Source organism: Pelodiscus sinensis, chromosome 32 (genome assembly GCF_049634645.1).
Source record: "Pelodiscus sinensis isolate JC-2024 chromosome 32, ASM4963464v1, whole genome shotgun sequence".
Taxonomy (NCBI): Eukaryota; Metazoa; Chordata; order Testudines; family Trionychidae; genus Pelodiscus; species Pelodiscus sinensis.
The window spans coordinates 430,856-456,813 of NC_134742.1; the positions used below are offsets into that span (position 1 = coordinate 430,856).

General features: G+C 58.3%; 1 protein-coding gene across 2 annotated transcripts; it reads right to left on the reverse strand.

The window, feature by feature from the left end:
- Positions 1-7,774: 7,774 nt before the first annotated feature.
- Positions 7,775-25,614, reverse strand: LOC102452364 (E3 ubiquitin-protein ligase TRIM21-like). 2 transcript variants are annotated; one of them, XM_075913594.1, is made up of 11 exons: positions 24,807-25,421; positions 22,284-22,439; positions 21,934-21,959; positions 21,441-21,544; positions 20,595-20,761; positions 16,839-16,864; positions 16,364-16,476; positions 13,654-13,775; positions 10,404-10,429; positions 10,146-10,258; positions 7,775-9,512 (listed from the first exon to the last, which is right to left on the reverse strand). In XM_075913594.1, exons 1-11 carry the CDS (start codon positions 25,209-25,211, stop codon positions 9,034-9,036), a joined length of 1,737 nt encoding a protein of 578 aa, XP_075769709.1. In that variant the 5' UTR covers positions 25,212-25,421; the 3' UTR covers positions 7,775-9,033. The 2 variants fall into 2 exon arrangements, 1 of the variants encoding a protein (XP_075769709.1); XR_012898458.1 differs by lacking the exon at positions 7,775-9,512 and having other exon boundaries at positions 10,404-10,809; positions 24,807-25,614.
- Between the last annotated feature and the right edge of the window lie 344 nt (positions 25,615-25,958).

The following is a 25,958-nucleotide window of genomic DNA, read 5'->3' on the forward strand; positions in this document are numbered from 1 at the left end:
GAGAAACACAAAACTCGCAGTGAGCGCTCTGCTAATCAGTCGGGTGTCTCAATCTCCCCAGAGCAGCCGCACAAGCGCCCGGCTCACAGGAAACGCTGCAGCTCCCCCTCCCCCCAAGACACAGCTGAGTCACTCCCAGATCCGTGTGCTCAGGGTGGGAGCAAACGCATCTCTCGGCGAGTCCAAAGGGACTTTGCGCCGAGCAAGGGGAGCGGCTCCGGGCTGTAAAACGTTTATCGCCCTGATGCAGGAGACGTTAGATCCCCGGGGTTCAGAGTCCCCTTCACTGGATACAACCAAGTGTCATGGGGCGGGACTCACGGCTGCGGCGCCTCCTGCTGGTAGCACCGGGGAATTGGCCCTTTCATCAGCAGGGCTGGTGTCTCCGTCCCATCCCCCGTGTTCCACACTCTTGCTCCAGACCCACGTCGCTTCCGGGCCCCGGCATCCTCTGTGACCCCAGGGACCCGGCAGCAGTGGAGCCAGTAAGGTGCCTCGTCACCTCCCCCACCCTCAGGCTGGCCGGTGACTCTGCGGCTGCCCCTCTGATCTCTGGGCCTGAGCGACTGGGCGAGGTGTCGTGTGAATTTCCCAGGCTCCTGGGCCGCGGCTGCAGCCGGTTCTATGGGGAGGGACCCCAGACACTGACCCTGGCCTGGGCTGTGCTGGCGCTACCTGGCAGACGGGTTACAAGTAGGACACAGTTTGAACCAGGGATGGTCCTGCCTTTGAACCAGTTTCTGACACCAGGGTCACCTCAGCCTCATCCCCTCACTGGGCGCCAGGAGATCCCAGGGCCTGGCCGGCCGGCGTCCCCTGGGAAAGAAATCGGTGTCATGGAGTCTGATCTGAACTTGTTTATTTTCACTGTCAACACCCGTCTTTGTGCAGAGGGGTCACACACTGCACCCAGGAAACCCCTGTCGGAAACCTCAGTCTTCTGCTGTTCCCTAAGATCAGCTTTGCGGCAGAACAGCAAGTAAACCTTCCTGATGTTTGCAATAGCGGCCCCACAACGGGGCGTCCACACAGCCGGGCTCAACTCGAAAGAAGCGTCGCAAACTGAGCGACGTCAATTGCGGATCTTATGTCAAAATCGCTTCTTTTGAAATTGGGGGGGGTCCACACAGCACTGATTTCGAAATAGAGCGCCCTTCCCCCGACTTCTCTGCCTCCTCGTACAATGAGGTCACAGGAGTCGGAGGAAGAATCCTCCAGCTTTTCAGCATTTTGACGTTATTTCGAAATCCCTGCCTGCGGTGTAGACTGGACCGAGTTACTTCCAAATACCGTTGCTGTGAGACGTACCCACAGACCCCGTGTCACAACACTTAGAACTCTGCAGCGTTTCTGCAAAGACTGACCATCTGCTCGCGCACTGACACAACCCTGCGGACTGTGCCCGTCAGGGAGACCCAAGGACCTCGCAGAAGGTGAAATCCCAGATCCCCTTCGGGAAGTTTCCTTCCGCCTCAGACTCCATGGCAACTCCAGCAGCCCCCAGCCCGTTTCCCCTCCTCCACCTCCCAGAGAAGTTTCCGCAGGGTGAAGGGCTCAGATGTGAGCACAGACACAGAAACATCAACTCTCTCTGGAGTCACAGAACCCCAGGGCTGGCAGAGACCTCAGGAGTCATCCAGTCCAGCCCCCCGCCCAAAGCAGGATCAATCCCAAATAAATCATCCCAGCCAGGACTTGGTCCAGCCAGGACTGAAACACCTCTAGGGATGGAGATTCCACCCCCTCCCTAGGGAACCCAGCCCAGCGCTTCACCACCCTCCTAGGGAAAGAGTTTTTCCTAATATCCAACCTAGACCTCCCCCACTGCAACTTGAGCCCATTGCTCCTCGTTCTGCCATCTGTCACTACTGAGAACAGCCTCTCTCCATCCTCTTTGGAACCTCCTTTTAGGAAGTTGAAGGCTGTTATCAAATCCCCCCTCACTCTTCTCTTCTGCAGACTAAACAGACCCAAATCCCTCCTAGGTCATGTGCTCCAGCCCCCGAATCATTTTGAGTATCAGAGGGGCGGCTGTGTCAGTCTGGATAAGCAAAAACTCCCTCCCTGGGGTTGGTGTAGCTGCACAAGTCTGAACCCTGGGGCAGGACTGAGAAACGCCCACGGAAATGGCATCTGCACCCCAAGGGATGTTGCTGCGCCAATCGCACCCTTGGTAGAGTTGCCAGGTGTCTGGTATTGATCTGCACAAAGCGGTATTTTCGCCTCCTGTGCAGTAAAAAAATTCAGAAAATACCGGACTGGCTTTTTCCCTGCCAGGAGGTGAAAATACCGGACACCTGGAAACCCCATGGACCCACTCAGCAGCCAGGCCCAACCTCCGGTCACCCCAATCCCCACACCGGGCCCCCTGGATGCCTCCCACCCCCCACTAACCTGGTTCTACAGGAGTTTGTCTTGTGGCTGGAACAGAAAAACAAGATGGCTCCTGGCAAAAAAAAAAAGCCTCTTCTTAAAGGGGCCATGCTGATTTTTAATTTTTAAATTTATTTATGTATTTATTCATTTGCTTAATAATTACTGTCAGGGTCCTTCCCCCCTTCCCTCCCCGGTGTTTTTTTTTAGGGGAGGGTGGGGGGTAGGGGTGTTTGGTGTTTTTGGTTAAACCACCTGGGGTATGTCTATACTACCCTCCTAGTTCGAACTAGCGGGGTAGTGTAGACATACCCCTGGCAACCCTAACCCCTGGGGCAGGCTGGAGCAGCGACGTCAGGAATGGGCCAGAGAGGTGGCTCAGCCAGGGATGGTGCCTGGGACTTGGGGGGGAGGTAGATAATCCCTTCACTGCCTAGGGGCAGGACCCGGGGGGCATGGGGACAGTGTGCAATACCCAATATTTGCTGATTACAGCGGAGGTGGCTTAGGTGGAGAAGGTCCCTGTCACAGCTCTAGAGCTGTGGGGGGGGGTGCTAAAGGGAGGGGTCTGTAACAGCAGGACTTGCACCAGGGACACTGACCCCCTCCCCCCCCAGTGAGGCTCTGTCTACACTACGGAGTTTTTCTGGTGAAACTCAGAGCGTCCACACCTCGGGCGCGTTTTTGCACAAGAGGATCTAAAGAGCAGAGGGGTTTTGACAAGGGGTGTCCCTCTTTCTGCGCGGAAGACGCCTTTTTGCGGAAGAACTCTTGCAGGGAAAGGCGTGTGGACGGGGAAGAGGGTTTTTGCACGGAAAGAGCGTTTAGAGAGCCTGCTGCCTAGAGTGACGTAGCCTATTGGCCTGTGCACCATCACACAGACACCCAGCGCGCTGCCAGGGAAATGCAATTTCCCCCCAATGCCCTACGGCCGCAGTGCGCCAGACTCCAGCCCTGAACAGCCCCTGGCTACTGGGCCTGCGAAAACATTTCCTGGGGGGTAGGTGCGTGAAATCCAGGACCTCTATGGCTGCGTTCTCTGAAATGCCTCCAGTTCCCCGGGCGGGCGGGTCGGCAGGCAGAGTCCAGAGTCTCATTGAGCGGAGGAGACGACGGTGAAGGGAGGGGATCAGATTTATTAGGAACTGGGGACCCTTTTGGGATGGGGGGGCCCTACGCACACGAAGGACGGGCTCCCCCTAAACCACAATGGAACCAGCCTGCCGGCACTGCACAGTAAGAAGCTTGCAGAGCAGTTTGTAAACCAACAATACGAGGGGACTAATTTAGCTACAACTACTCCAGAGGGAGACCCTGGAGTCGCTGTGGAGAGCTCTCTGCAAACACCCACTCATGGGCAGAGACGTCACAAAAGCAACAGCCTGTTAGGAACCATTTCAAATGGCTTGGAGAATGAGACAGAGAAGATCTCATTGCCTCTATCACACCACGGGAGCTCACATCTTGAATCCTGCGCAGAGGTGTGGTCGCCTCATCTCAAAAAAGATCTATAGGAATTAGAACAGGTTCAGAAAAGGGAACAAAGATGTGGAGGGGCTTGGAACGGGTCCCATAGGAAGAGAGATTAAAATGACAGGAACTTTTTTCTCCAAAAAGAGACGATGAAGTGGGGATTTGATAGAGTCTAGAAAATCGTGACTGATGTGGAGAAAGTGAATAAGGAAAAGTTGTTCACTTGTTCCCATAATAGAAGAACTAGGGGTCACCAAATGAAAACAATAGGCAACAGATTTAAAAGTTTTTCTTCACTCAGCGCACTGTCTACCTGTGGAACTCCTTGCTGGAGTATGTTGTGAAGACCAGGACTTTAACAGGGTTCAAAACTGAGCTAGATAAATTCATGGAGGTTTGGTCCATGAATGGCTGTTAGCCAGGATGGGCAGAGCCGGTGTCCCTGGCCTTTGTTTGTCAGAGGCTGGGAACGGCCGACAGGGGAGGGGTCACTGGATGATTCCCTGTTCGGTTCCCTCCCTCTGGGGCACCTGGCGTTGGCCACTGTCGGCCGACAGGACACTGGGCGGGATGGACCTTTGGTCAGACCCCGTCTAGCTGCCCTTGTGTCCTTATGCCCAAGCTGCCGGCAGGAGGCAGCCCCTGCGAGGAGGAATGCTGCGTCTCCATTGGCAGGGCCACACGGGAATGACAGAATTCCAGGAGAAGACTCGTCTGGGACACGTGAAAATCACTTTCCCGGAGCTTCGTGGCCCCCTACTGGAGGGATCGGAAACACGCCCCCGGCCCGTCCAGCTCATCAGTCGGCGCCACATGCCAACGTCTTTCTGGCCGACCTGGAACAGCGTTTCCTCCGCCCCGCCCCCGAGCACGTGACTCTACTTACCCCACATCAATGACATCTCCATTGCATGGACCCAGGGGAAGGAGACCCTGGAAGAATTCCACAGGGATCTGAACAACTTCCCCCCCATCCCCCTCAGCCTGGGCCAGTCCCCACGGGAGAGCCACGTCCCGGACACTCCAGTGCACGGACACAACAGACCCATTTCCACCCCCTCTGCCGGAAACCCACCGACCGCTGCACCGACCTTCACGCCTCCAGCTTCCGGCCAGACACATTTCTCAGTCTGTCGTGTAGCGCCAGGCCTGGGAGACAACCGGATTTGCTCCAGTCCCACAGACAGGGACAGACACCCACAGGGTCTCTACAGAGCATCCCGCACACTGAACTGCCCCCCGGAGCAGTGAACACACAGAGCGACAGAGCCAGACACGCCCCCCCGACACGAACTGCTAGACAGACCCCAAAGAGAGACCCACAGAATTCCACGTGTCACCCCCACCGCCCCAACGTACCCCCAGCGCAGTGTCCACATCTGCACCCCAGCCTGGAAAATGGCCCCTCGCTCTCCCAGGCCTCGGGGACAGGCCCGTCCTCGCCTACAGACACCCCCACACCTCAGACAAATTCTCTCCAGGACCCACCCCACACACCTCCCGCGTATCCATCCAGCAACCCAGCCCCGCGACCAGCCTGTCACTTGCAGCCACGTTTGTGCCAGCCACTGCCACGGCCACTGCTGTTACTGTGGTAGTGGCATCAGCCAGGAGCCATGGGCCCTTTTGAGTTTTCCGATTCACCTCAGAGCTGGTCCCCGCTGCGGGGCCATGGGAAGGAGGGAATCAGCTCAGGGGTTTCCCATCCTGCAGCCTTCATAAACCTTCGCCTCTGGGTCAGTGCCCCTCTCGCCCCCACTGTGCCCCGGGGTGCCCCTTGCCCCAGAGCCCTCTAGGGGTTTGGAACAGCTAGCATAGGAAGAGAGGTTAAAGAGACGGGGACTTTTTAGCTGAGAAAAGAGACTGAGGGGGGATAGGATAAAGGTCTATAAAATCTGGAGTTGTGCGGTGGAAGTGAATAAGGAAAAGTTATTTGCTTGTTCCCATAATGTAAGAACTAGGGGTCACTAAATGACATGAATAGGTAGCAGGTTTAAAACAAACAAAGGACACCAGGCAAGATGGACCTTTGATCTGACCGGCTGTGTCTACATTGGCACCCCTTTCCGGAGAAGGGATGCTAATGTAAACTTCGGAATTGCAAATTCCGCGGGGGATTTAAATATCCCCTGCGGGATTTGCATTAACATGGCTGCCGCTTTTTTCCGGCTTGTAGATAAGCCGGAGAAAAGCGCCAGTCTAGACGTGATTCTCTGGAAAATAAAGCCTTTTCCGGAGGATCTCTTATTCCTACTTTCAAGTAGGAATAAGAGATCCTCCGAAAAAGGCTTTATTTTCCGGATATTTTCCGGAGAATCACGTCTAGACTGGCGCTTTTCTCCAGCTTATCTCCAAGCCGGAAAAAAGCGGCAGCCATGTTAATGCAAATACCGCAGGGGATATTTAAATCCCCCGCGGATTTGCCTATTCCACGGTGCTACATTAGCATCCCTTTTCCAGAAGGGATGCCAGTGTAGACACAGCCTTGTTGTATTCACGCTGCACACACCAGCCACTGAGCAAAGGTCATCACCTGCCCCCCAGGAAAACCCCTCTGGCCGCAGCCTCAGCAGCCACAAGGCTGATCCGAGGAGACAGGAAACCTTCTTGCTGGTGTAAGTGCTTCCCCACAAAGCAAGGAGACTGCATGGCCAGGCTGAATTTGCCCAGGGCTCACCAGAGCTGAGCCTGGCAGCTCTCAGAGGGTACGTCTACACTAGTCCCCTAGTTTGAACTAGGGAGGCTAATAAGGGCGATCGAAATTGCTAATGAAGTGCGGGATTTAAATATCCCACGCTTGATTAGCATGTTCCCGGGTGGTCGCCATTTTGGAAACTGACTATCCCGAAGTAACTGCCCGTCTACACACGGCAGAGAAGCGGGATTCCGAAATAAACCTCTTAGTTCGAATTAACTGTTACTCCTCATAGCGACTCCCTTCTAAGTGACGCTTCTCAGAAGTACCCGGGATCTTTTTCAGGGGGAAAGGCAAGACACAGCGTTTATTGAGAACTAGCAGAAATACCCGGCATCACCCAGGGAAACATAGTAAAAGGTGTCATGAATGAACTACCTCAATGACATTAACCTAGCATATTTTATTGGAAATACTTATTGCTTTAAGAAATTAACATCGCTAGTACTTTTTCTGTTATCATAGTTGTAGTTGATGTGACAGGCTTAAGAGACGAGTCCAGCAAATGCCGATGATCAGGTGTCACTACAAGTTAATTAGTGGCCCAGTTGGGGCTCTGGGGAAACTGATTTAAAGATCTAACCAATCCTGTTATTTAAGGTAGGATGTGACAGGCCAGCGCCAGCCCTTAGGGCCTCGGGCTGGGACCCAGTGGAGAGGGTGGGCCCGGGTCCCCCTAGCCACCCCCTCCGTGGTGAGTGGGGCTGCACTCAGTGCCCCAAAAGAGCAGAAAGGTCGGGACAAGTCCATCCCACAGGGACTTTAAGGCGGTGAGCATGCAGGGCCGTGGTCCCAGGACACGGGGCCATGGGCTCGTGCCCAGGACAAGTCCATCACATAGGAAATCAGTAGTATCCATGTAAAATTTGCAGTTTCTAGCTCTTACCATTTCGGAGATCTTTCGGGACAAACAAACAAATTCTCAAAAATATTTATAAGCTGTTTCAGAGATCTTCTGGGACAGACAAACAAACAAACTTTCAGAAACATTTATAAGATACAGTAGAGAAGCAAGCTTCGGGGGTAGCTGAGTTAGTCTGTTACAGAAATGGTCTGGTAGCACTTTATAGACTAACAAACCATGTAGCTGGGATCATGAGCTTTCATGGGCACAACCCACTTCTTCAGATGTGGCTGTGCCCATGAAAGCTCATGATACCAGTAGAAAAGCAGTTAGCGTCTGCTCTCTCTCTCTCTCTCTCTCTCTCTCTCTCTCTCTCTCACACACACACACACACACACCCTGCAGAGGGTGCATAGTTACCAGTCCGTCATAGCTCAAGTCAATCTTTTGCTATGTCTAGACTGCACTGTTAAATAAGTAAAGAATACGCAATTTGCGGTCATTGCAAATCTTTTTCCAATTTACTTTCAAAAGAGGTGCTTTCGAAATTTGGCATCTACATGGCACCAAACTGCAAAAGAAAATAGAACGAGGCTTACAAGGCTGGTGAAGGAACGCCTCTGGTCTTTTGAAATGTTTTTTGAAAAAGCAGATGTGTGATGAGCTTTCGTGGGCACAACCCAAGAAGTGGATTTTGCCCACGAATACTCATGCTCCTGTCTACATGGTTTGTTAGTCTTTAAGGTGCTTCCAGACTATTCGTTGTTTTTTTAGTTTTTCCTGTTAGAGACTAACTCAGCTCCCTCTCTGAAGCTCAAGTCTACTTGACTGTCTGAACCTTCCCAATGACTCTCACACATTCTCCATGTGCACCACACAATGGTCTGTGCACTCCACACAAAGGATGACAGAGTTACTAAAGGACACAAGTTGGTTTGCAAAGTGGACACACTCTGCTCATGAGACTCATGAGAAACCGGGTGTAAGAGAAGCACACAGAACTCAGATGTAAATCTGTACACATCAACTCATTGTGCATCATACTTGTGTCTGAGAACCAACACTGCAACACACATTCTGGCTACATCAGCTTGGCAGCTCCTAGTCTGGGCTTTTGCTGCACCAGTTTCGAATGTACAAAAATTGCTTGAGTCCTGGCACCTCTTCCATTGCAAATGAAGCATGGAGCATGCCCAGTGACCATCCAGCATAGCTTCAGAGACAGGGCCTGTCCTCCCACCCAACGGGGAAATGGGGAGCAGTGTCTACACCAGACCCCCTGGAGAGACCAGCTTAACAGCCCACAAAAAGAAACACCCAACCAGTGCTTTCAGCGAGCTGTGTTGGAAGCCAGACCCAGCATTTCAGGGCAGACCAGGCCTCGGCTGCGCTGCCATTCAAGAAGTGAGTAACAGACAGGAAACAGTAGTTACAATCAGTATTTATATTAAAGCCACAAATTTATTGTAGTAACCCAATAGTTACGCAGCTTCCCTCCCCCCAACCTGTCTGTGTGAAGAGGAAAATACAACGTGAGCACTTAGACACCAGCTGTCAACTTGCACCCGGAGCCGTAACCTGGTGTCTATGAATGAGCAGCTGCCGTCCGTGTTTCGGTTCTATACGGCTCCGCGGGGCAGTGAAACGGTCACCTCTGGCCCGGGGACAACGAGAGACGGGATCCTACAGCCCGGAGGTGGAAGAAAGGGACGAGTCTCCCAGTGAACGTGGCCGTGCGAGAGGAGATCAGAGCCATGGTCTCAGCATTGTAAAATCTCACCTGTCCCCCTTCATAGTCCAGATAAACGCCGACCTTCCTGGGGACCTGAGATTTCTCAGAGGAGTCGAGAGCCCAAATCCCCAAGTCAGGTTTCAGTTGGATCCTTCCCTTCCTCTGCACAGAGTCTCTGGCGACCCCAATTGACCAGCCTCTCCTTGGCCCCACCTCCACCTCCCAGTAACGTCTCCCCGAGGTGAACCCCTTTGACCCGAGCACACAAACACAAGTGTCAAATCTCTCAGGGTTGTTGGGCAGATCCTGCCGTGTGTCTCCACGTTCCGCACTTTTCCGATCCTCAGACAGGACGAGCCGGGGATGGGCCGTGGCTGGGTCCAGAGTCACCTCCACTGGGTGAGAGAGAGAGAGAGAGTCAGTTTTACAGTCAGGGTGACCAGCTGGCCGGATGCTGCAGGGACCGTGCTGGTATTCGGGGTTTGTCTTGTACAGGCGCCTATTGCCCCACCCCCACTCTGGTTGCTGTCTGGTCCCCCTGTCCCCACCCCCAGGATCTGAGCCCCTGGGGATCCCCGAGACCCCCCCTTCCACCTGTGGGGCCAGGTGACGGACAGGCTGCCCGCCGGACAGACAGGGGCTCTCCCCGGCTGCCTCCCACACCCAGGGGCAGCCACTGAGTTTCGGGGCCGCGTAAAGGCCCCCCTGGAACAGTGGGGAGCCCGAGCGCCTCGTCCTTGTGACTGGCGGGGGAGGGGCAGGTGGCCCCAAGAGCACAGAAGAAGCCTGAAGTCCCAGAGCTTCCCCCGGGGAAGAGACGGGGGGGGGGGGGGGACACGGCCTTTACTCCGGAGCAAACACCAGTGAGTGGAGCGTCACCCCCCCCTCCACGATGGAAAACCAGCGCGGGCACCGGGGGGGGGGGGGGGGCTGGCTCCGTTCCGCAGTCCCTGAGTCCCAGTGGCCAGGCCCTAAGGAATGTGGGGACCCAGTGAAAACCCCCCACAGGGCAGGGCCCCTTTCCTCACCTGCACACCCCTGTAACTCAGGGGGCCGGGCCACACGCCCGCCAGGAGAGACGCCGACCTGCCCGCTGCCTCCAGAAGGTAACTCTGGTCTCACAGGGCTCTGACTCTGAAAGCTGAACAGGAGATTGTCTGGTGTCACTTGCTGCCTTTCCCAGGCAGGGACACGTGGTTCCCAGGGGAGGGGGGGAGCAGGGGCCTTGCCAACGGCAGCCCCAGGGATTCAGGGGGACAGGGGGGTTCTCAGGGAGACAAACCCACCTGTCACCGCGGGATGGTGCATCCGCCTAGGAGGGAAGCAGAGAGACGAGGGTTCAGATTTCGCTCAGCAGGAGGGTTCTGCCCCTGCCCTGGGGACGTGTCGCCCTCTGGCCCCCAGAACCCCCCCCCCTGGCTTTGTCTCTGGGCTGGGATTGGTCCCAGGCTGCTCCCGGCCTGTCCCAGCCCTCGGGTCAGACTCAGCCTCCGCGCCCGGCCGGGCAGCCCCTGCCCTTTGCCCCCAGCCTGGGCAGCCCCGGCTCACCGGGCAGAAGGGGGCCGGCAGCAGGGGGAGGGGCTGAGGGATGGGCAGAGCCCAGCTCCCCAGCTCTGGCCAGTCCTGCTCTTGAGGGGAACTCTCCTGGCTCCTTCCTGACCCCGGTGCCAGTCCGGGATTTGCGGATTCTGTCTGGTAAAACAACAGGACATGGCAATGTCTGGTATTCCCCGTTCCCCTGGGTGGAAACCCAATGGGACAATTTTCCCCTGACACATCTAGTGGTGGCGGGGGAGTGAGGAGTGCGGCAGATGAACGGGTTCGGGGGGCATGTGCCAGGTGCCACGCTAGGGGGGCGCCGGGCTGGGGTGGGAGCAGAGCACACGCTGCTCTGGCCCTCGTGACCAGCAGAGACCCGGGATCTGGCCACATGATGCCTCCCTCTACCCATTGTGAGCACAGGGGCCCGGTCGGGTGGCAGGAGCAGCCACTTTCCAAGTCAGATGGTTCCTCCATGCCTGGCTCTGGGGGGGGGGGGGGAGAAGGGATTTGATTGGAGCAGGGATGCCTGCCTCAGGGGATGGGGAGTGCATTGGGATGGGGGACGCTGCCTGGCTCTGAGGCAGAGGTGGGTGCATTGGTGGTTAGTGTGGGGTTCCACACTGGAAGTGTCTGACAGCTGAGTGAGCAGCTCCCTTTGGGGAACAAACAAAGAGCAAATCATTGGGATGCTCCTGTTCTGCCCTGCTAGGAACCCAGCGGCAGGGCGGCTGCTGCTGCAGGGGGAGGGCTGGGAGGCGGCCAGGCTCCTTGGACATTCCTCAGCATGGGGAGCTCAGAGTTAGGGGGGAATCCCCAGAAGTGCAGGGATCAGCTCTGCCTTCCCACCGCATGGCACTGTGGGACGCTCACCCACAATGCTTTGCTCTGTCTGTCCGGGGGGAGCTAGCCATGTGTCCCGGAAATGTTGACAACGGGAGGCAGAAAAACCAGTTTGACCCGTTTTCACTTTGGGCAACTTTTGCATGTTGACAGCTCTTGTGTCACTGAAACATTCCCAGTGTAGAAACTGGGAGTTTTAGTAAGGGGCCAATAGCCCCCTTATGCTTAGGATCAGTATTCAAGAACATCAGAATGGTCAGACGGGGTCAGAGCAAAGGCCAATCCAGGTCAGTGTCCTGTCTGCCCACGGTGGCCAATGCCAGGTGCCCCAGAGGGAGGGAATACAACAGGGAATCATCCAGTGACCCCTCCCCTGTTGCCCATTTCCAGACTAACAGCGTCTAGGGACACATTCCTACCCTTGCTGGCTAACAGCCATTGATAGACATGTCCTCCATGAATTTATCTAGCTCTGTTTTGAACCCTGTTAAAGTCCTGGCCTTCACAACATCCTCTGGCGAGGAGTTCCACAGGTTGACTGTGCGCTGAGTGAAGAAAAACTGCCTTTTGTTTGTTTTAAACCTGCTGCCCATTAATTTCATTTGATGACCCCTAGTTCTTATGTTACGGGAACAAGTAAATAACTTTTCCTTATTCACTTTCTAAACTCCTGTCATGATTTTATAGACCTCTGTCCTATCCCCCCTTAGTCTCCTCTTTTCTAGGCTGACAAGTCCATGTATTTATTGTCTTTTCAGATGGGACCTGTTCCAACCCCTCATCATTTTTGTTCTTTTCTGAACCTTTTCCAATGCCAATATATTTATTTTGAGATGAGGCGACCACGTCTGTACGCAGTGTTCAAGGTGTGGGCGTCCCATGGATTTATGCAGAGATAGATTCTCTATCCCTTTTTAAATGATTCCCAACATGCTGTTTGCTTTATTGACGGCTGCTGCACACGGAGTGGGCGTTTTCAGAGAATTAGTCACGATGACTCCAAGATCTCTCTGGAGTAGTTGTAGCTAAATTAGCCCCCATCGTTTTGTACGTCTAGGTGGGGTTATGTTTTCCAATGGGCGTTACTTTACACTTATCCACACTAGATTTCATTTGCCATTTTGTTGCCTAATCGCTCAGTTTGGTGAGATCTTTCTGAAGCTCTTCCCAGTCGGCTTTGGTCTGAATGACCTTGAGCAGTTTGGGATCCGCTGCACATTTTGCCGCCTCCCTGCTCACCAGTTTCTCCAGATCATTTATAAATAAATTGAATAGGACGGGTCCCAGGACAGACCCTGGGGGGACCCCACTTGTTACCTCTCTCCACTTGTAAAATTGACAGAGCCCTGTGGAGCAACCTGTGTCCCCCCCCTAGGGAGCTGGGCAAGGTAAGTGCCCCGGTCTCTTCCCTCCTCCTGTTTCCCTTTCAGCACCAGCCCCACCCCCTCCTGCACCCTCCTTCCCTCCTAGATCCTGCAGCTCAATTCCTGGCTTGCTCCCACACCCTGCTCCCACTCAGACCCCACCTCCAACCCTCACCTCACTCCTGCACCCTCCCTCCCACCCAGACCCCACACCCCAGCCTCTTCCCTGGCGACCCTGTTCCACACACTGAACCCCTCATTTTTGGCTCCAACCCGGAGCCAATGGTGGCCCCACAAAATCTACTCACCCTGGGCCCCAGCAGGGTTAATCCGGCCCTGTAACCACAGCCCCTCATGTCCTGGCCAACTAATGCCAGCCTGGGTCAGCTTTATCTGAGGCCGACAGGCCCTGGAGCTCTCCTAAATCCTGCCTGTCTGGTGCATCTGGACATGCACCCTGCTCCCCCCAGCGCCCGCTGCCCCCGCCCGTCTGTTCCACGGGGTCTCTCATTTCATGCCCAGCGTGTGAGCAGCTTCCGTGGTTTGTGCCGGTCGGGGCCTTGGGCCGACGCGTCTCCGGGGCCTCAGGGGCGTTCAGTCATGTACAGAGCCTCCCGCAGGGAACGTTTCCTCCTCCTCCTCTCTCTATTGCTCCCTCCCCCCACATTGGCTGCTGGGCTGCCTTCTCAATTGCCTGGTGGCCTCCGCCCGGTGAATCGGAGCAGAGACTCCTGGGTGGGGCCATGGGGCTCCCTGACCCCCCCTGCAGTGTGACAGTCCCACGACCTACCTGCTGCTGTTTCCATGAGGGAGGCAGAGTGTTTTGTCGTTTCAGAGGCACGGGGGGAGGTTTGGCCTTTGTGGGGACACCAGCAGCACCTTTCTGTTCCTGAGACTCTCGCCCTCCTCTCCCTGCGAGTGACACCGACGGGGGGTTATTGAATCGCAGAATCATCAAATCCCAGAACCCCAGGGGAGGCAGAGACTTCAGGAGTCCTCGAGTCCAGCCCCCCACCCACGGCAGGACCAACCTCACTAAACCATCCCAGACTTAGCCCCAGTGTCTGACCTGGAGCATCGTCCTTCCCTCCTGCCTCCCCCTTCCCTGCTCCCCAAAACAACAACCCCAGAAACGAGCTTCCAACACCCGCCCCTTGTCAAAGAGCTGCCCTGACCACCTCCCCCCCGCCCCAAGGGCCGTCCAGTGGCACCTGGGCCCTGGGTGAGTCTTCAGGGCTGAGACATTGGCTGCTCATGGCAGGTGAAATCCACACACCCCTAACACCACACACACGCACACCCCTAGCTGCCCACACCCCTAACACCACACTCACATGGCTAGCAAGGCGCAGGAGTGTGACTAACAAATCCGAAATTTCCTGGGTTCGACCCACAATCGTACCGGTGGGAACAGGCCCGTCCAGGAACCAGCTGTGACGTAGTGGGGGTACCTGGCTGATTTCTATGCTGCTGGCTCTGGGGTAACCCCCACTGGCTGCCGTGGGTACCACGACCCAGCAAAACAGGATGAGTCACTATGCAAAGGGATCTCTCAACCGGTATGGCCAGACACCCCCCATGGAGAGGAACAAAGGAAGGTGGATGCTGCCCTGGCTGGAGGGCAGGGCTGGAAGGGAGTTAGTTAGTTGCTGTCTGGGAGCATGGAGGAGACAGCCTAGGGAAAGGGGCTGGAGTTTAGGGGCCCAGTCTCCCCCATCTCAAGGGGGCCTGAGGCATCCTAGCCCAGCTCTGTGACCAGATTCCATCTGTGCTGTGCTGTATCCTGGAGAGGCAATAAACTTCCTCTATTCCACCGGCTGGTGCAGTCTGTTTGTGCCATTTCGGGGTGCAGGAGACGGGGCACCCCAACGCGCCGTCACACTGGTGCCATGGAGCTCCCAGCGGCCTCCGTGCAGCTCAGCCCCGGGGGAGAGGTGGCCAGGAGAGATTCCTGCGGGAGCGTGGACTCCTGTTCCGGGAATGGCTTCCCTCCAGGAAGGCGAGGGCATGGGGGGTCCAGCGGCAGCTGGTCGTCCCCCAAAAGTATCGCCTCAAGCTGCTGTATTTGGCCCACGACGTCACCGTTGGGGGCCACCGGGGGCACCCGGCTGAGGCTGCTCCAGCACTTCTATTGGCCGGGAATCTTTACAGCCGTGCAGCGGTACTGCCGGTCCTGTGACTCCTGCCAGAGGGGCGGGAAGGCCCAAGACAGTAGGAACGCGGCTTGGGGGTCTCTACCCCAGATAGAGGACCCTCTAGGCTTGCTGAGAGAGTTATGGGAGGGGAAGACCCCCCTGGATGGAGCGTCGGGGGTGGAAGCCGCCCTGGCTGTCCAGAGAAGGCTCACTGGGCTCATGGCCCCGGCCCAAGAGACCTTGGCCAGAGATCAAGGCCAGCGGAAGGGTGGGTGTGACCCCCGAGGACAGGCCTGTGCCAGTCGCCCTGGAGCGGGGCGGCGAGTGGACAGAGGGAAGCCAGCTCATGTGGTGCCTCGCCACGGCCGGCCCGAGTCAAGGGGAGCACCCATGGCCCCAGGGGGGGTTCCCACGCAGAGGACCCGAACTTCCCTAGGTCACGAGCGGAGTGACCCTGCTCAGTTCGCTCTCGGAGGGGGGAGAACTGTGACGTAGTGGGGGTACCTGGCTGGTTTCTATGCTGCTGGCTCTGGGGTAACCCCCACTGGCTGCCGTGGGTACCACGACCCAGCAAAACAGGATGAGTCACTATGCAAAGAGTATGGCCAGACACCCCCCATGGAGAGGAACAAAGGAAGGTGGATGCTGCCCTGGCTGGAGGGCAGGGCTGGAAGAGAGTTGGTTAGTTGTGCTGTGCTGTATCGTGGAGAAGCAATAAACTCCCTCTATTCTACTGGTTGGTGCAGTCTGTTTGTGCCATTCTGGGGGTGCAGGAGAATGGGGACCCCCAACGCGCCTTCACACCAGCCTGTGGGTCCCAGCATGGAGCGGCCCCTCCTGCCCGCCCCAGACATGGTCACAGAGCTCCAGGGCCCGTCCCAGCGCCACGGGGCAGCCAGTGTCCTGCCATCTGACCCCCCTGTCCCCACCCCCCAGGGAGCCTGCTCCGACCCATCTCCACTCAGAGACATAGCTTCTTGTTATGCCACCGGCGTGGGAGGTGCAACAGCCCAAGGGGGGGAGGAGGGAGGGTGTTCTCTCCGCTGGGCACCTCAGAGAGCCGGATCCTGGAACCCACCCTGGGATAGGTGGGGGGAAGAGTGGGGAAGGGCCCAGGGCCTGTATCTCTGGGGCAGGGACAGGCGAAGGCCCTGCCCCACCAGCAAGGGACGGGCCCGGTTACCAGACACCGGCCAGGCCTTAACGAATGGAGGGACTGACGCGAATGCAGCGAGACCTTCTCACCGGGCCGGGCCCCTTCCTGTCCCCCCCCGTCACTCGCCCGGGGAGGCCCCGTTCCCGTAACAGAGCCAAGCACCAAACCCAGCCCACAGCACCTTCCCACGGCGCAGGGCCCCGGCTCACCTGTGTCAGCCCCCGACTCGGTCTGGGCAGCCCCCTGCCCTGCGGGAGAGACATGCTCCTTCCAGCTCCCAACACGGAGCACCGCTGCACTTTGAGTCAGCAACTCTCCAAACCTAGACACAGAATTTCCTGTCGTCACTTGGCGCCTTCTCACCACCCACCCACCGGCACCAGGGGGAAGGGAGGGTCACAGGGGGACGGGAGAGTCAGCGGGGAGGCAACGCCAAATGGCACCAGCCATGAATAGCACGTCCCCCGTTTCCTGTCCCCTCCCCTCCCTCCCCCCTCCCCAAAGGGCTGAAATGACTCGAGGAACAAGTCACAATTCCCCATGTCAATGGGGACAGAGCAGGGTTGGGGGTGCCGAGAGATCTAGTGTCTGGGTCTCTCACGCACAGTTCACAACTCTTCTCACTGTGATGCCCGAGGGGCGGGAGGTTTCCCCAGGGCCCTGCAGAGCAATTCACAAACCCACCTGCTCCTCCGGCCCTTCACATCCACCTGCCGGGAAACAGGGAGAGAAGAGGCACCGAGATGAGATTCCATCAGAACGTTCCACCTGACGCGCTGGGGACTGCGTCACCCTCTGCCCTGCAGAAACCACCCCCCTTGGCGTCCATCCCCTCCCCTCCCACGGGGAGAAGGTCTGAGTGGAGAGGAAGGGGGAGGGGCTGGCGGAGCTGGAATTTCCATCCAGCACGGTGTGGCGGCGTATCGGGTACCCCCTGATCCTGCACCCCATCTACAGCAAGAGCAGACTCCACCGGGCAGTAGAACGGGGGGGGGGGGGGGGTTATTGTTTCTCCAGGACACAGCCCAGCACAGACGTGATGTGGTTACAGGAGTCAGGGCCAGGATGCCTCAGACCCCTTGGGTTAGGGGTCCATCACCCGTAAGCCCTCAGCACCCAGCCTAGGCTGTTCCCTTCATGTTTTCCAGCCAGAAACTGCCTCTCCCCTCGAAACCTGGTGCAGGTCTCCACCTCCTTCCCTTTCTCTCCCCCCTGGGAGGCTGAGCCTGGGTGTCTGGGCCAATACACATGTGGGTGTCAGTGGGAATCACACAGCTCAGCGCAGGGGGACCCCGGTCACAGAGCAGACAGCCCCCCACTGCATCCCATCTCTCCCCCCTCCGAGAGCGAGCTGAGCAGGGTCACTCCGCGTGTGACCTGGGGAAGTTCAGGTCCCCTGCCTGGGAAAACTGCAGCGGTGACATTGGTGCTCCCCTTGGCTCGGGTGGGCCATGGTCCTGCCCTGATTGTTGCAGATATTTGGGGGGACCGACACAGGCCCACTCTGTGCAGTCGTACCAGCCCTGCCACTACCCTTGGGCTCTGCCCAGGGTCTCTCTGGCCGGGGCCATGAGCCCAGCGAGCCTTTCCCGGAAAGCCAGGACGTCCTCCAGCCCCGACGCACCATCCAGGGAGGTATCCCCCCCCCCCGTAACTCTCTCAGCAAGCCCGGGGGGCCCTCCCCCTTCTGTACCCTGGCTCTGTCAGGGAGAGCCTGGCAGACCCTCGGGGGGCCTCCCCCTGTGCAGACAGCAGGGGAGGCAGGTACTTGTCCCAGTCCTGCGGGTGCCGGAGCATAAAGGCCTCCAGCGTCTGCGCCAGGGTCCCCTGGAACCTCCCCACGGGTGCCGTACGCTGGGGCCAGGTGAGCCTGCCCTCACCTTCCTGGGGGGAAGCCATTCACGGAACAGGAGTCCCCGCTCCCGCAGGAATGTCTCTTGGCCACCTCTCCCCCGGGGCTGAGCTGCACGGAGGCCAGCCTGGTCCCTCAGCCTCTGCAAGGAGGGGTCTGCCTGTACCTCAGCCTGGAATTCAGCTGCTGGGGCAGGGATCGGGACCTGTTCCCCACCTTTGACTAGGTCCAGAGTCCCAGCCTGGCTGGACCCCGTGTCCATTGGGATGGGACCCTGAGCCCCCTGTAGGGGGTCCTCCCCTGGGTCAGGGTCACCAGCCCCTCGCTGGCTCTGGCTATGGGTGGTGACCAGGGTCCTGTGGGGTCCATCTGGCCACTCCTCTAGGTCACCCCCATCAGTACCTCCGTGGGCAAGTGCCAGTGCACCCCTACTTCCTTAGTCCCCCCATTTCAGATGCACCTGGCCTATGGGCACCTTAAACGGGTCCCGTCTATGCCCCTCAGGGTCAGCTGAGTGTTAAGTACCATGTGGTCTGGGTCAGCGTCACCTCCGCCCCGTGTCCCAGTAGCCTGTCACCTTCCTACCATCCACCTCCAGGGGTATGAGGCACTCGCTCCGCAGGGGCCGTCCTGCCCCCACCCGGTACACAGAAAAATCCGCCTCCCGAGGGTCAGACCTCCCAGGGGAGGTGCACTGAGCATCCTTCCCCCCACTCTGAGCTGAGGTTTGCCGGCCAGCCCCTGCCTCTGGGGCAGCCTGCCCTTCCTCCCGCCCCAGCCAGTTAACCCTGGAAAGTCCCCAGTCCTGGGACCTGTCCTTGTGCCTGGGGCATTGAGCCCTCTTGTGGCCTTTTGCCCACAGCGATGGCAAGTTAGGTTCTGTGGGCCCCTTTGGGCCAGCTCTGTCTGGGCCCCGGCTGGTTCTCTGGGGCGCAGATGGCTGGTCCTTGTCTCTTGGGCTCATCTTGTAGGTGACACTCTCTGTCGCTCAGCTGAGATCTAGTCTCTGCGCGATTCCCTCTCTCTCCGGAACTCCCGTTCACACCCGGACCGGCTCTCCATCAACTCGTTCGTCAGCTTCCCAGCCTCTTGGGGGTCCTCTGGCCTTTGGTCCTTGAGCCAGGGCCTTAGGCTGGGTGGGCACGCTTCATAGAACTGCTCCAGCATCAACAGCTTGAGCAGCTCCTCTGCGGCCTGGGCTCCGACTCCAGACACCCACTTGTGGCAGGATTGCACCAGGCGGGAGGCTAGATCCACACAGGCCAGGCTCCTCTGCGGCCAGGCTCCTTCTGCGCCCCCCGGAACTTCTTCCTGTACATCTCGGGGGTCAGCCCGAACTTGTGCAGCAGGGCCTCCTTGACTCGTTCATAGTCACCCGGCTGCAGCTCCTCCAGCTGGTTGAGCCCCCCTGTGGCTTCCTGGGGGTGAGCTGCTGGAGCCAGTCCGATGGGGGATCTGGTGCAGCTCACAGACCTGCTTGAAGGAGCTGAGGAACCGTCCATGTCCCCCATGATTTACACGAGCTTTCCAAAACTTCTAGCTGCCCTGGGCACCCCGGGGTACGTCTACACTAGCTCGTTAGTTTGAGCTAGGTAGGGTAATGAGGGCAACCGGAGTTGCAAATGAAGCCCGGGATTTAAATATTTCATTTGCATATTCCCAGGCGCTGCCATTTTAAAATGCCCCGCAGTTCAAACTCCCTACATGCGGCATGGGCTAGGTAGTTCAAATTAAAGCTCTTAATTCAAACTACCGTTACTCCTCATTCCACGTGCTTCACACCGACCGGGCCCCTCGGTTCTTCCAGCTGCCTGTTGTGGGGCTTCCCCGGCCCTTTCGGCGGCTTCTTGCTGTCTGGAGCCGCCGCCCGTCTGGAGCGGGGGGGAGAGGGGGGAGAGGGGAGGGGAGGTCATGTGTCTCATTGGCTCCGTTCAGTAGCTGAGCCCAGGGGGAGCCAGTGACGTTCCGCGGATGAAGGACGGAGCCTCCCGTTTCCAGTCCTTCTGCACCAAACAGCTGTGAGAGTTTGGAAAAGTTCTGAGCAGCTGCTGTGTGTGTCACTGCCTGTGCGAGGGAGCAGGGGGAGACGGCGCTGGACTTGGGGAGCCCCGACACAGACCCCACATTTGCAGCACAACCCCCCCCCCCAGGCCCTGCGGCAGAACGGGCCCGGTCTCAGCACGACCCCCTCTGGGTGCAGATCTCACAGCTCCCAGCGGCCAGGAGCAATTGCCGCGCCGGGGGCCGGCCCAGCCGCACGCTGACGGGACCCCCCTGCAGCTCTGGGACGCTGCTAAATCCAAAGGGGTCTGAGCATCTGGTCCCAGAGCGTTTGCGCTGTCACTGCCCGGCCCGCGGAGAAGGGAGAAACGCGGCGACGCCGGACCCCCGTGGGCTGTGGAACATGCTCACGGCTCAGCCCCCGTTTCCTTTCTCCTCTCCCCCCTCCGCACGGCTCACTGGCCTCCAGGCGGGTGGGAGAGAGACGCCGGCTCCACCCCAAGGCCGCACGCTCCAGCCAGGCCCTGACGAAGCCAACACAGGATCTCACTCGCCCTGCAGTGGGGGAGTCGCACCATGTTGTGTACCTGGGGCTCAGCATCTTCTCTTGTGTCACTGATCTTGTGAATTCCCGGGTCCAGGGTTGCCTGGTTGAGTCGATCTTTGGGGGTAGGAGCCTCTTCACAGACGTGAACGACATGACTCCCCGTCTCCTCCTGCTTCTCAGCCGCTGGCTCGCTGCCGGGTTCTCTCCCTGCCGGTGAATGGACGGTGGGTTATTGGCACCTGCTCCCGGCTGGGAGTCGCTCCTGTCCCCTGCTCCCCGGACCCCTCCCCGGCTGACAGGCAGCAGGAGTGTCTCCGACCAGAGCCCATCACCCGCCCCTCAGCTACACCCCCCACCCCACAGACCCCTCCCCCTGCGAGCCAGCCTGGCCCTGGCGGGGGGTCTCCGGCAGCGCTCTGGTACCCCCACGGGCAGGGAGTGAAATGTGCCAGAAAGGACCTTCCTAAGTTATTATGTGGGGTGCTGACACCCCACCCCCACACTTGGAGGGGGGCTCAGCGCTCCCAGCCCCCTGAGTTCACTGGGTCGTTCCCCAGCAGCCCTGGACGTCCGGTCTCTGCTATCTCAGCCGGGCGCCCAGAGCCAGGGGCACGTCCGAGAATCGGCCCGAGCTGCCCCCAAGGCGGAAGGCGGGGCACTGAGAAGCCCTGAGCTCTGGGGGCAGCCGGGCAGTGTCTGTCTATGGGGAAGGGCAAAGGAACACGCCCCTGGGACCTGGATTTCACACCTAGGCCTGGTCTCAGTCCCTGCCCCCACCCACGTCTGAGCTGCGCCCTGGTGCCGGACCCACAGACTCAGCGCTGCCAGGACAGGACTCCATAAATACCAGTCCCCACGTGCACAGACACCCGGCCCCTTGTGTTACCTGCGGGTCCCTGGGACTCTGTCTCCCCAGCAGCTTCCCTCCCGGGGGAGACACCTCTCCAGACAGGATCACGTGGCTGGGTCTGAGAAGCAGCATCTGCAAACCTGCGCAGAGCGACCACTCTCGTCAGTGTCCCCGTCCTTTACCCAGGGGCACAGCACCTCACTGGGGTGGGGGAAGGGAGAGGAGCAAACACCTAATAGCCACGATACAAATGGCTAACGCGGGACATGGGATTGAGCAGAGATGTGGCCAAATCATGGAAAATTCTACAATTTCTTCCCTCATTTGCTTTCCAGACTCTCAGACCTTCCTGCCGACATTAACCTGCTGCGCTAGCAAAGCAAAGTGACTCCAGATTGCAGAGGGAAAACCGGGATCTAACCCCTCGGGCTGTCCCACGCCGCCGAGCTCTCTGTACGCTGGGGCGTGTGTGGAACAGGGATCTTCCCCCAGAGACCCCCCCGCATCCCAGGGAATTTCACAAACTCACCTTTGCCTCGGGCCCTCTGTGTGCACCTGGAAGGGAAGAGAAACAACAACGCTCAGCTCCCGCCCTGCAGCGAGGTTCCCACGAGACGCGGTGCCGATGGATCTCTGCCCGTCGGACTGTAAAGCCGGGTCTGAGCCCCCCCGGCTCCGCTCACACGAGAATTGTGTCTGAGACGGGTGTTAGGAGGAGTTTGGGAACGTGACGCTCTATGGACCTGGACACGGCCTGGCCAGGCCTGCGGGCGGCTCTGAGCCCAGCCAGCCAGACACCGCTGCCTCCCGCCTGCCTGGGTGTGGGAAGAGCTCTCGGCAGCCTCTGCCCGGGGCGTCCCCTTTTACAACATTTTTTACCTTTAAAAGCGTCGCTACATTGTCAGTGAGTCTCTGCAGCCTCTGATGCTCCTCTTCTCTCACGCTCTGAGAAAGGTACGTCCGGTCTGTTCTCACAATCAGGTGCAGTTTTTTGTAGCTGGACTCAATTCCCTCCAGGTGCTGTCGTATTGTTTCCTTCAGTCACAAAAGTTAAAATGAAAACTCCACCCAGCGATGGCAGGGGAGGGTCAGCGGCAGCCAGCCAGTGAGTGGGGGGTCGGTCGCCTTTCTCTGGCTGGGCAGAGCTGATTCCTAGGCTAAGCACCCTTCTTGCAGGAGACAATAAAGCCTCTTTCTGCAGTGAGACCTGGAAAAACAGAATCCCCCTCCCGGAGCCCTGGGCTGCACGACAGGCCTGCTAGGTCACGTGTAGAGTGAGCACACAGCATGTTTAGGCCAGGACTGTCCCATATTTAAGCTTTGTTCTGGACATCCTGGCTGGCCCCACAGCCGTCTCTCTCCGTAACGGGGCGGTACAATTAAGAAGGGCTAGAGAGCCTGCAGAACAGGAATTCATTTACAGATTTGACACAGTCTCCCTGGGCTTGCACAAAGATATTCACTGGTTGGCGCATTACAAAGCCAATTTCCCCTGCCTTTAAAATTTGCATTTTCACATCAAAATGCACAGGACACAGCCAGCCCAGCCCACTTAATTAGCCTCATTAACACAGGTCCTACCATTGACAGGTAACTGCTTTGGCTGTTCTATATACTTTGGATTGGGTCATTTCCTCTCCAACCCTTCTGATGAAGTGGGAAGAGCTTGTACTGAAAAACAACCACTCCTGTCTGCTTCTTTCTGCCCCCTCTGGGCCCAGCGGCTAGGCAGGAACAGTAGGCACCTTTCCCATGTTTTACAAGGTGGTATGGCAGGGAAGGGAGTGTATGAACACCTGGAAGGGTTCATGGCCTGTCCGTGCTGTCCAGCAGTGAGTGGCAGGGGGGGTCTTGGCACACCCAAGTGGGTCTCTCACCGCACAGTGAAACGCGGCACCAGCTGAGTGGCTCTAACCATGCTGGGGCTTGGAGAATTAATCCCTTCTCCAGAGCAAGTGGCCAAGGGAAGCATCACCCGAATGGAAGTCAAAAGAGTCTCAGACCAGAGCCCTGCCAGAGTGTCCGACCCACAGTGCAGACCTGCAGGGCTCTCACGGGCGTTACTGGGGTATCCTCACTGCACAGGTGTGACAGAGGGAAATCTCACGGCCCCCCCGGCCATCGCCAGGGAACACAAGGCCAGTGCGACAGAGGGAAATCTCACGGCCCCCCGGCCATCGCCAGGGAACACAAGGCCAGTGCAACAGAGGGAAATCTCACGGCCCCCCGGCCATCGCCAGGGAACACAAGGCCAGTGCGACAGAGGGAAATCTCACGGCCCCCCGGCCATCGCCAGGGGAACACAAGGCCAGTGTGACAGAGGGAAATCTCACACCCCCCCGGCCATCGCCAGGGAACACAAGGCCAGTGCGACAGAGGGAAATCTCACGACCCCCCGGCCATCACCAGGGAACACAAGGCCAGTGTGACAGAGGGAAATCTCACGGCCCCCCGGCCATCGCCAGGGAACACAAGGCCAGTGCGACAGAGGGAAATCTCACAGCCCCCCGGCCATCGCCAGGGAACACAAGGCCAGTGCGACAGAGGGAAATCTCACGGCCCCCCGGCCATCGCCAGGGAACACAAGGCCAGTGCGACAGAGGGAAATCTCACGGCCCCCCGGCCATCGCCAGGGAACACAAGGCCAGTGCGACAGAGGGAAATCTCACACCCCCGGCCATCGCCAGGGAACACAAGGCCAGTGCGACAGAGGGAAATCTCACGGCCCCCCGGCCATCGCCAGGGGACACAAGGCCAGTGCGACGGAGGGAAATCTCACGGCTCCCCGGCCATCGCCAGGGGACACAAGGCCAGTGTGACAGAGGGAAATCTCACGGCCCCCCGGCCATCCCCAGGGAACACAAGGCCAGTGCGACAGAGGGAAATCTCACGGCCCCGGCCATCGCCAGGGAACACAAGGGCAGTGTGACAGAGGGAAATCTCACAGCCCCCCGGCCATCGCCAGGGAACACAAGGCCAGTGCGACAGAGGGAAATCTCACGGCCCCCCGGCCATCTCCAGGGGACACAAGGCCAGTGCGACAGAGGGAAATCTCACGGCCCCCCGGCCAGTGCGACTCTCCAAGGTCAAACTGCAAGTTGGTAGAAGAACCGGGACAGACCCCAAGAATCCTCAGTCAGTCGCACACGCTGAACCCCCAGGACCCGTTTCCTCCCTAGTAACCCCCCCCCCTCCATCCGACACACACACCTTTCTGTGCATGACGGGAATCGCCCTTTGGGTAAAGGAACCAGCTACAAATGCGTTTGAAACGGGGGTCTGTGCTAGTCCGGGCGTTTGGACGGAAGGTGCTCACATCCCTCCCCCACCTCCCTTGGGACATGCAGCCCTTGGAGGGACTTGGAGGGACTTGAATGATCAAAGACAAATAACGGTGCCTACCCTGTGCTCCTGGACAGCCTCCTCCACGGGAACCACCGTGTGGGCGCGGTGAGCCCGGGATTCCCTGCACACCAGGCAGATGGGGGTCTGATCCTCTGTGCAGTAGAGTTGCAAAGGCTGTCGGTGTCTCTCACACAGGTTCCCTCCGCTCGGATCTTCCATTGGTTTCGACTTTACTAACTGCACAATGTTCCTCAGCTCCCGGTTGGGTCGTAAGTTTCCCTGTTTAAGTTTCTCTTTGCACTGAGGACAGGCGACCTCTCTGTCTCCCTGGCAGAGCCGGGCGATACATTCCCGGCAGAAGCTGTGTCCACACTCACTCGTCACAGGGTCCCGGAATAACTCCAGACAGATGGGACAGGTAACTTCTTCTTTAATGCTCTGGAAAAGCCCCGCAGCCGCCATGGTGCTTTCTAGGAGAGACGAACAAGTTCCCTGCCGCCCTCACATCCCTCCTAACATGTCCAGCTGGTGGCAGGAAGGTGCCTCGCCCCTCAGATATCCTGTTAGGCCAAAGGGCCTTCCTGCAATTGAACAGCTCCAGGAAGCCAGAGATGGAACAAATTCCTTTGGCCTCTGAGGAACATAGAAAAGCTTCTCTCTGAATCCATGAGCCCGCCACCCTGCAGGCAAAAAGGGAGCCGCTCCGTGGTCCCCTCTGTGAGAGGAAAATGACCCATTTCTGACCCCAGTGCCAGCAAAAGACCCATCTCACCCCCGTGGCACTGACAGGGCCCTGGCTGCCCCCGTCCGGGAGGTAAAAGCCATTTGGAGCCGCGCCCCAGAGAGCCTGCAAGGGCCCCTCCCGACCGGCCAAGGGCTCCGCGTCGCGCTCAGACAGGGCTGCCGAGTTCCTGCAGGAATGTCCTTCTGTGGAACCCCCCCCATGCCCACGCGGACGGCCCGTCCGTGGGAGACAATTACAGAGACAATTTCCCCGTCAAATGCCCCCAGGGCCAGGGGACAGGTGGTTTCTACAGTGATCCCGTGATGTTGTCTCAGGAACCAGCGTCGCCAGCTCAGGGCAGCCCCCTCTGTGTGGGTGTCGTCGTGCTGGTGTGAAGGGGCCGGTCTGGGGCTGGGTGCTCTGGCAAACACGGGAAATCCAAAGCACTGGGGATAAATCCCTTCCAGACCCCTCCTCGGGAGAGG

Bases quoted from the DNA above. Each gene is read 5' to 3' on its own strand.
- LOC102452364 (XM_075913594.1), bottom strand. From the start codon at position 25,211: ATGGCGGCTGCGGGGCTTTTCCAGAGCATTAAAGAAGAAGTTACCTGT. The intron at 22,440-24,806 runs GTAGGCACCGTT...TTGTGACTGAAG, and splicing joins AGGCTGTCCAGGAGCACAGG to GAAACAATACGACAGCACCT. The intron at 9,513-10,145 runs GTGAGGAAAGGG...TCTCTCACCCAG, and splicing joins TGAGTTACAGGGGTGTGCAG to TGGAGGTGACTCTGGACCCA.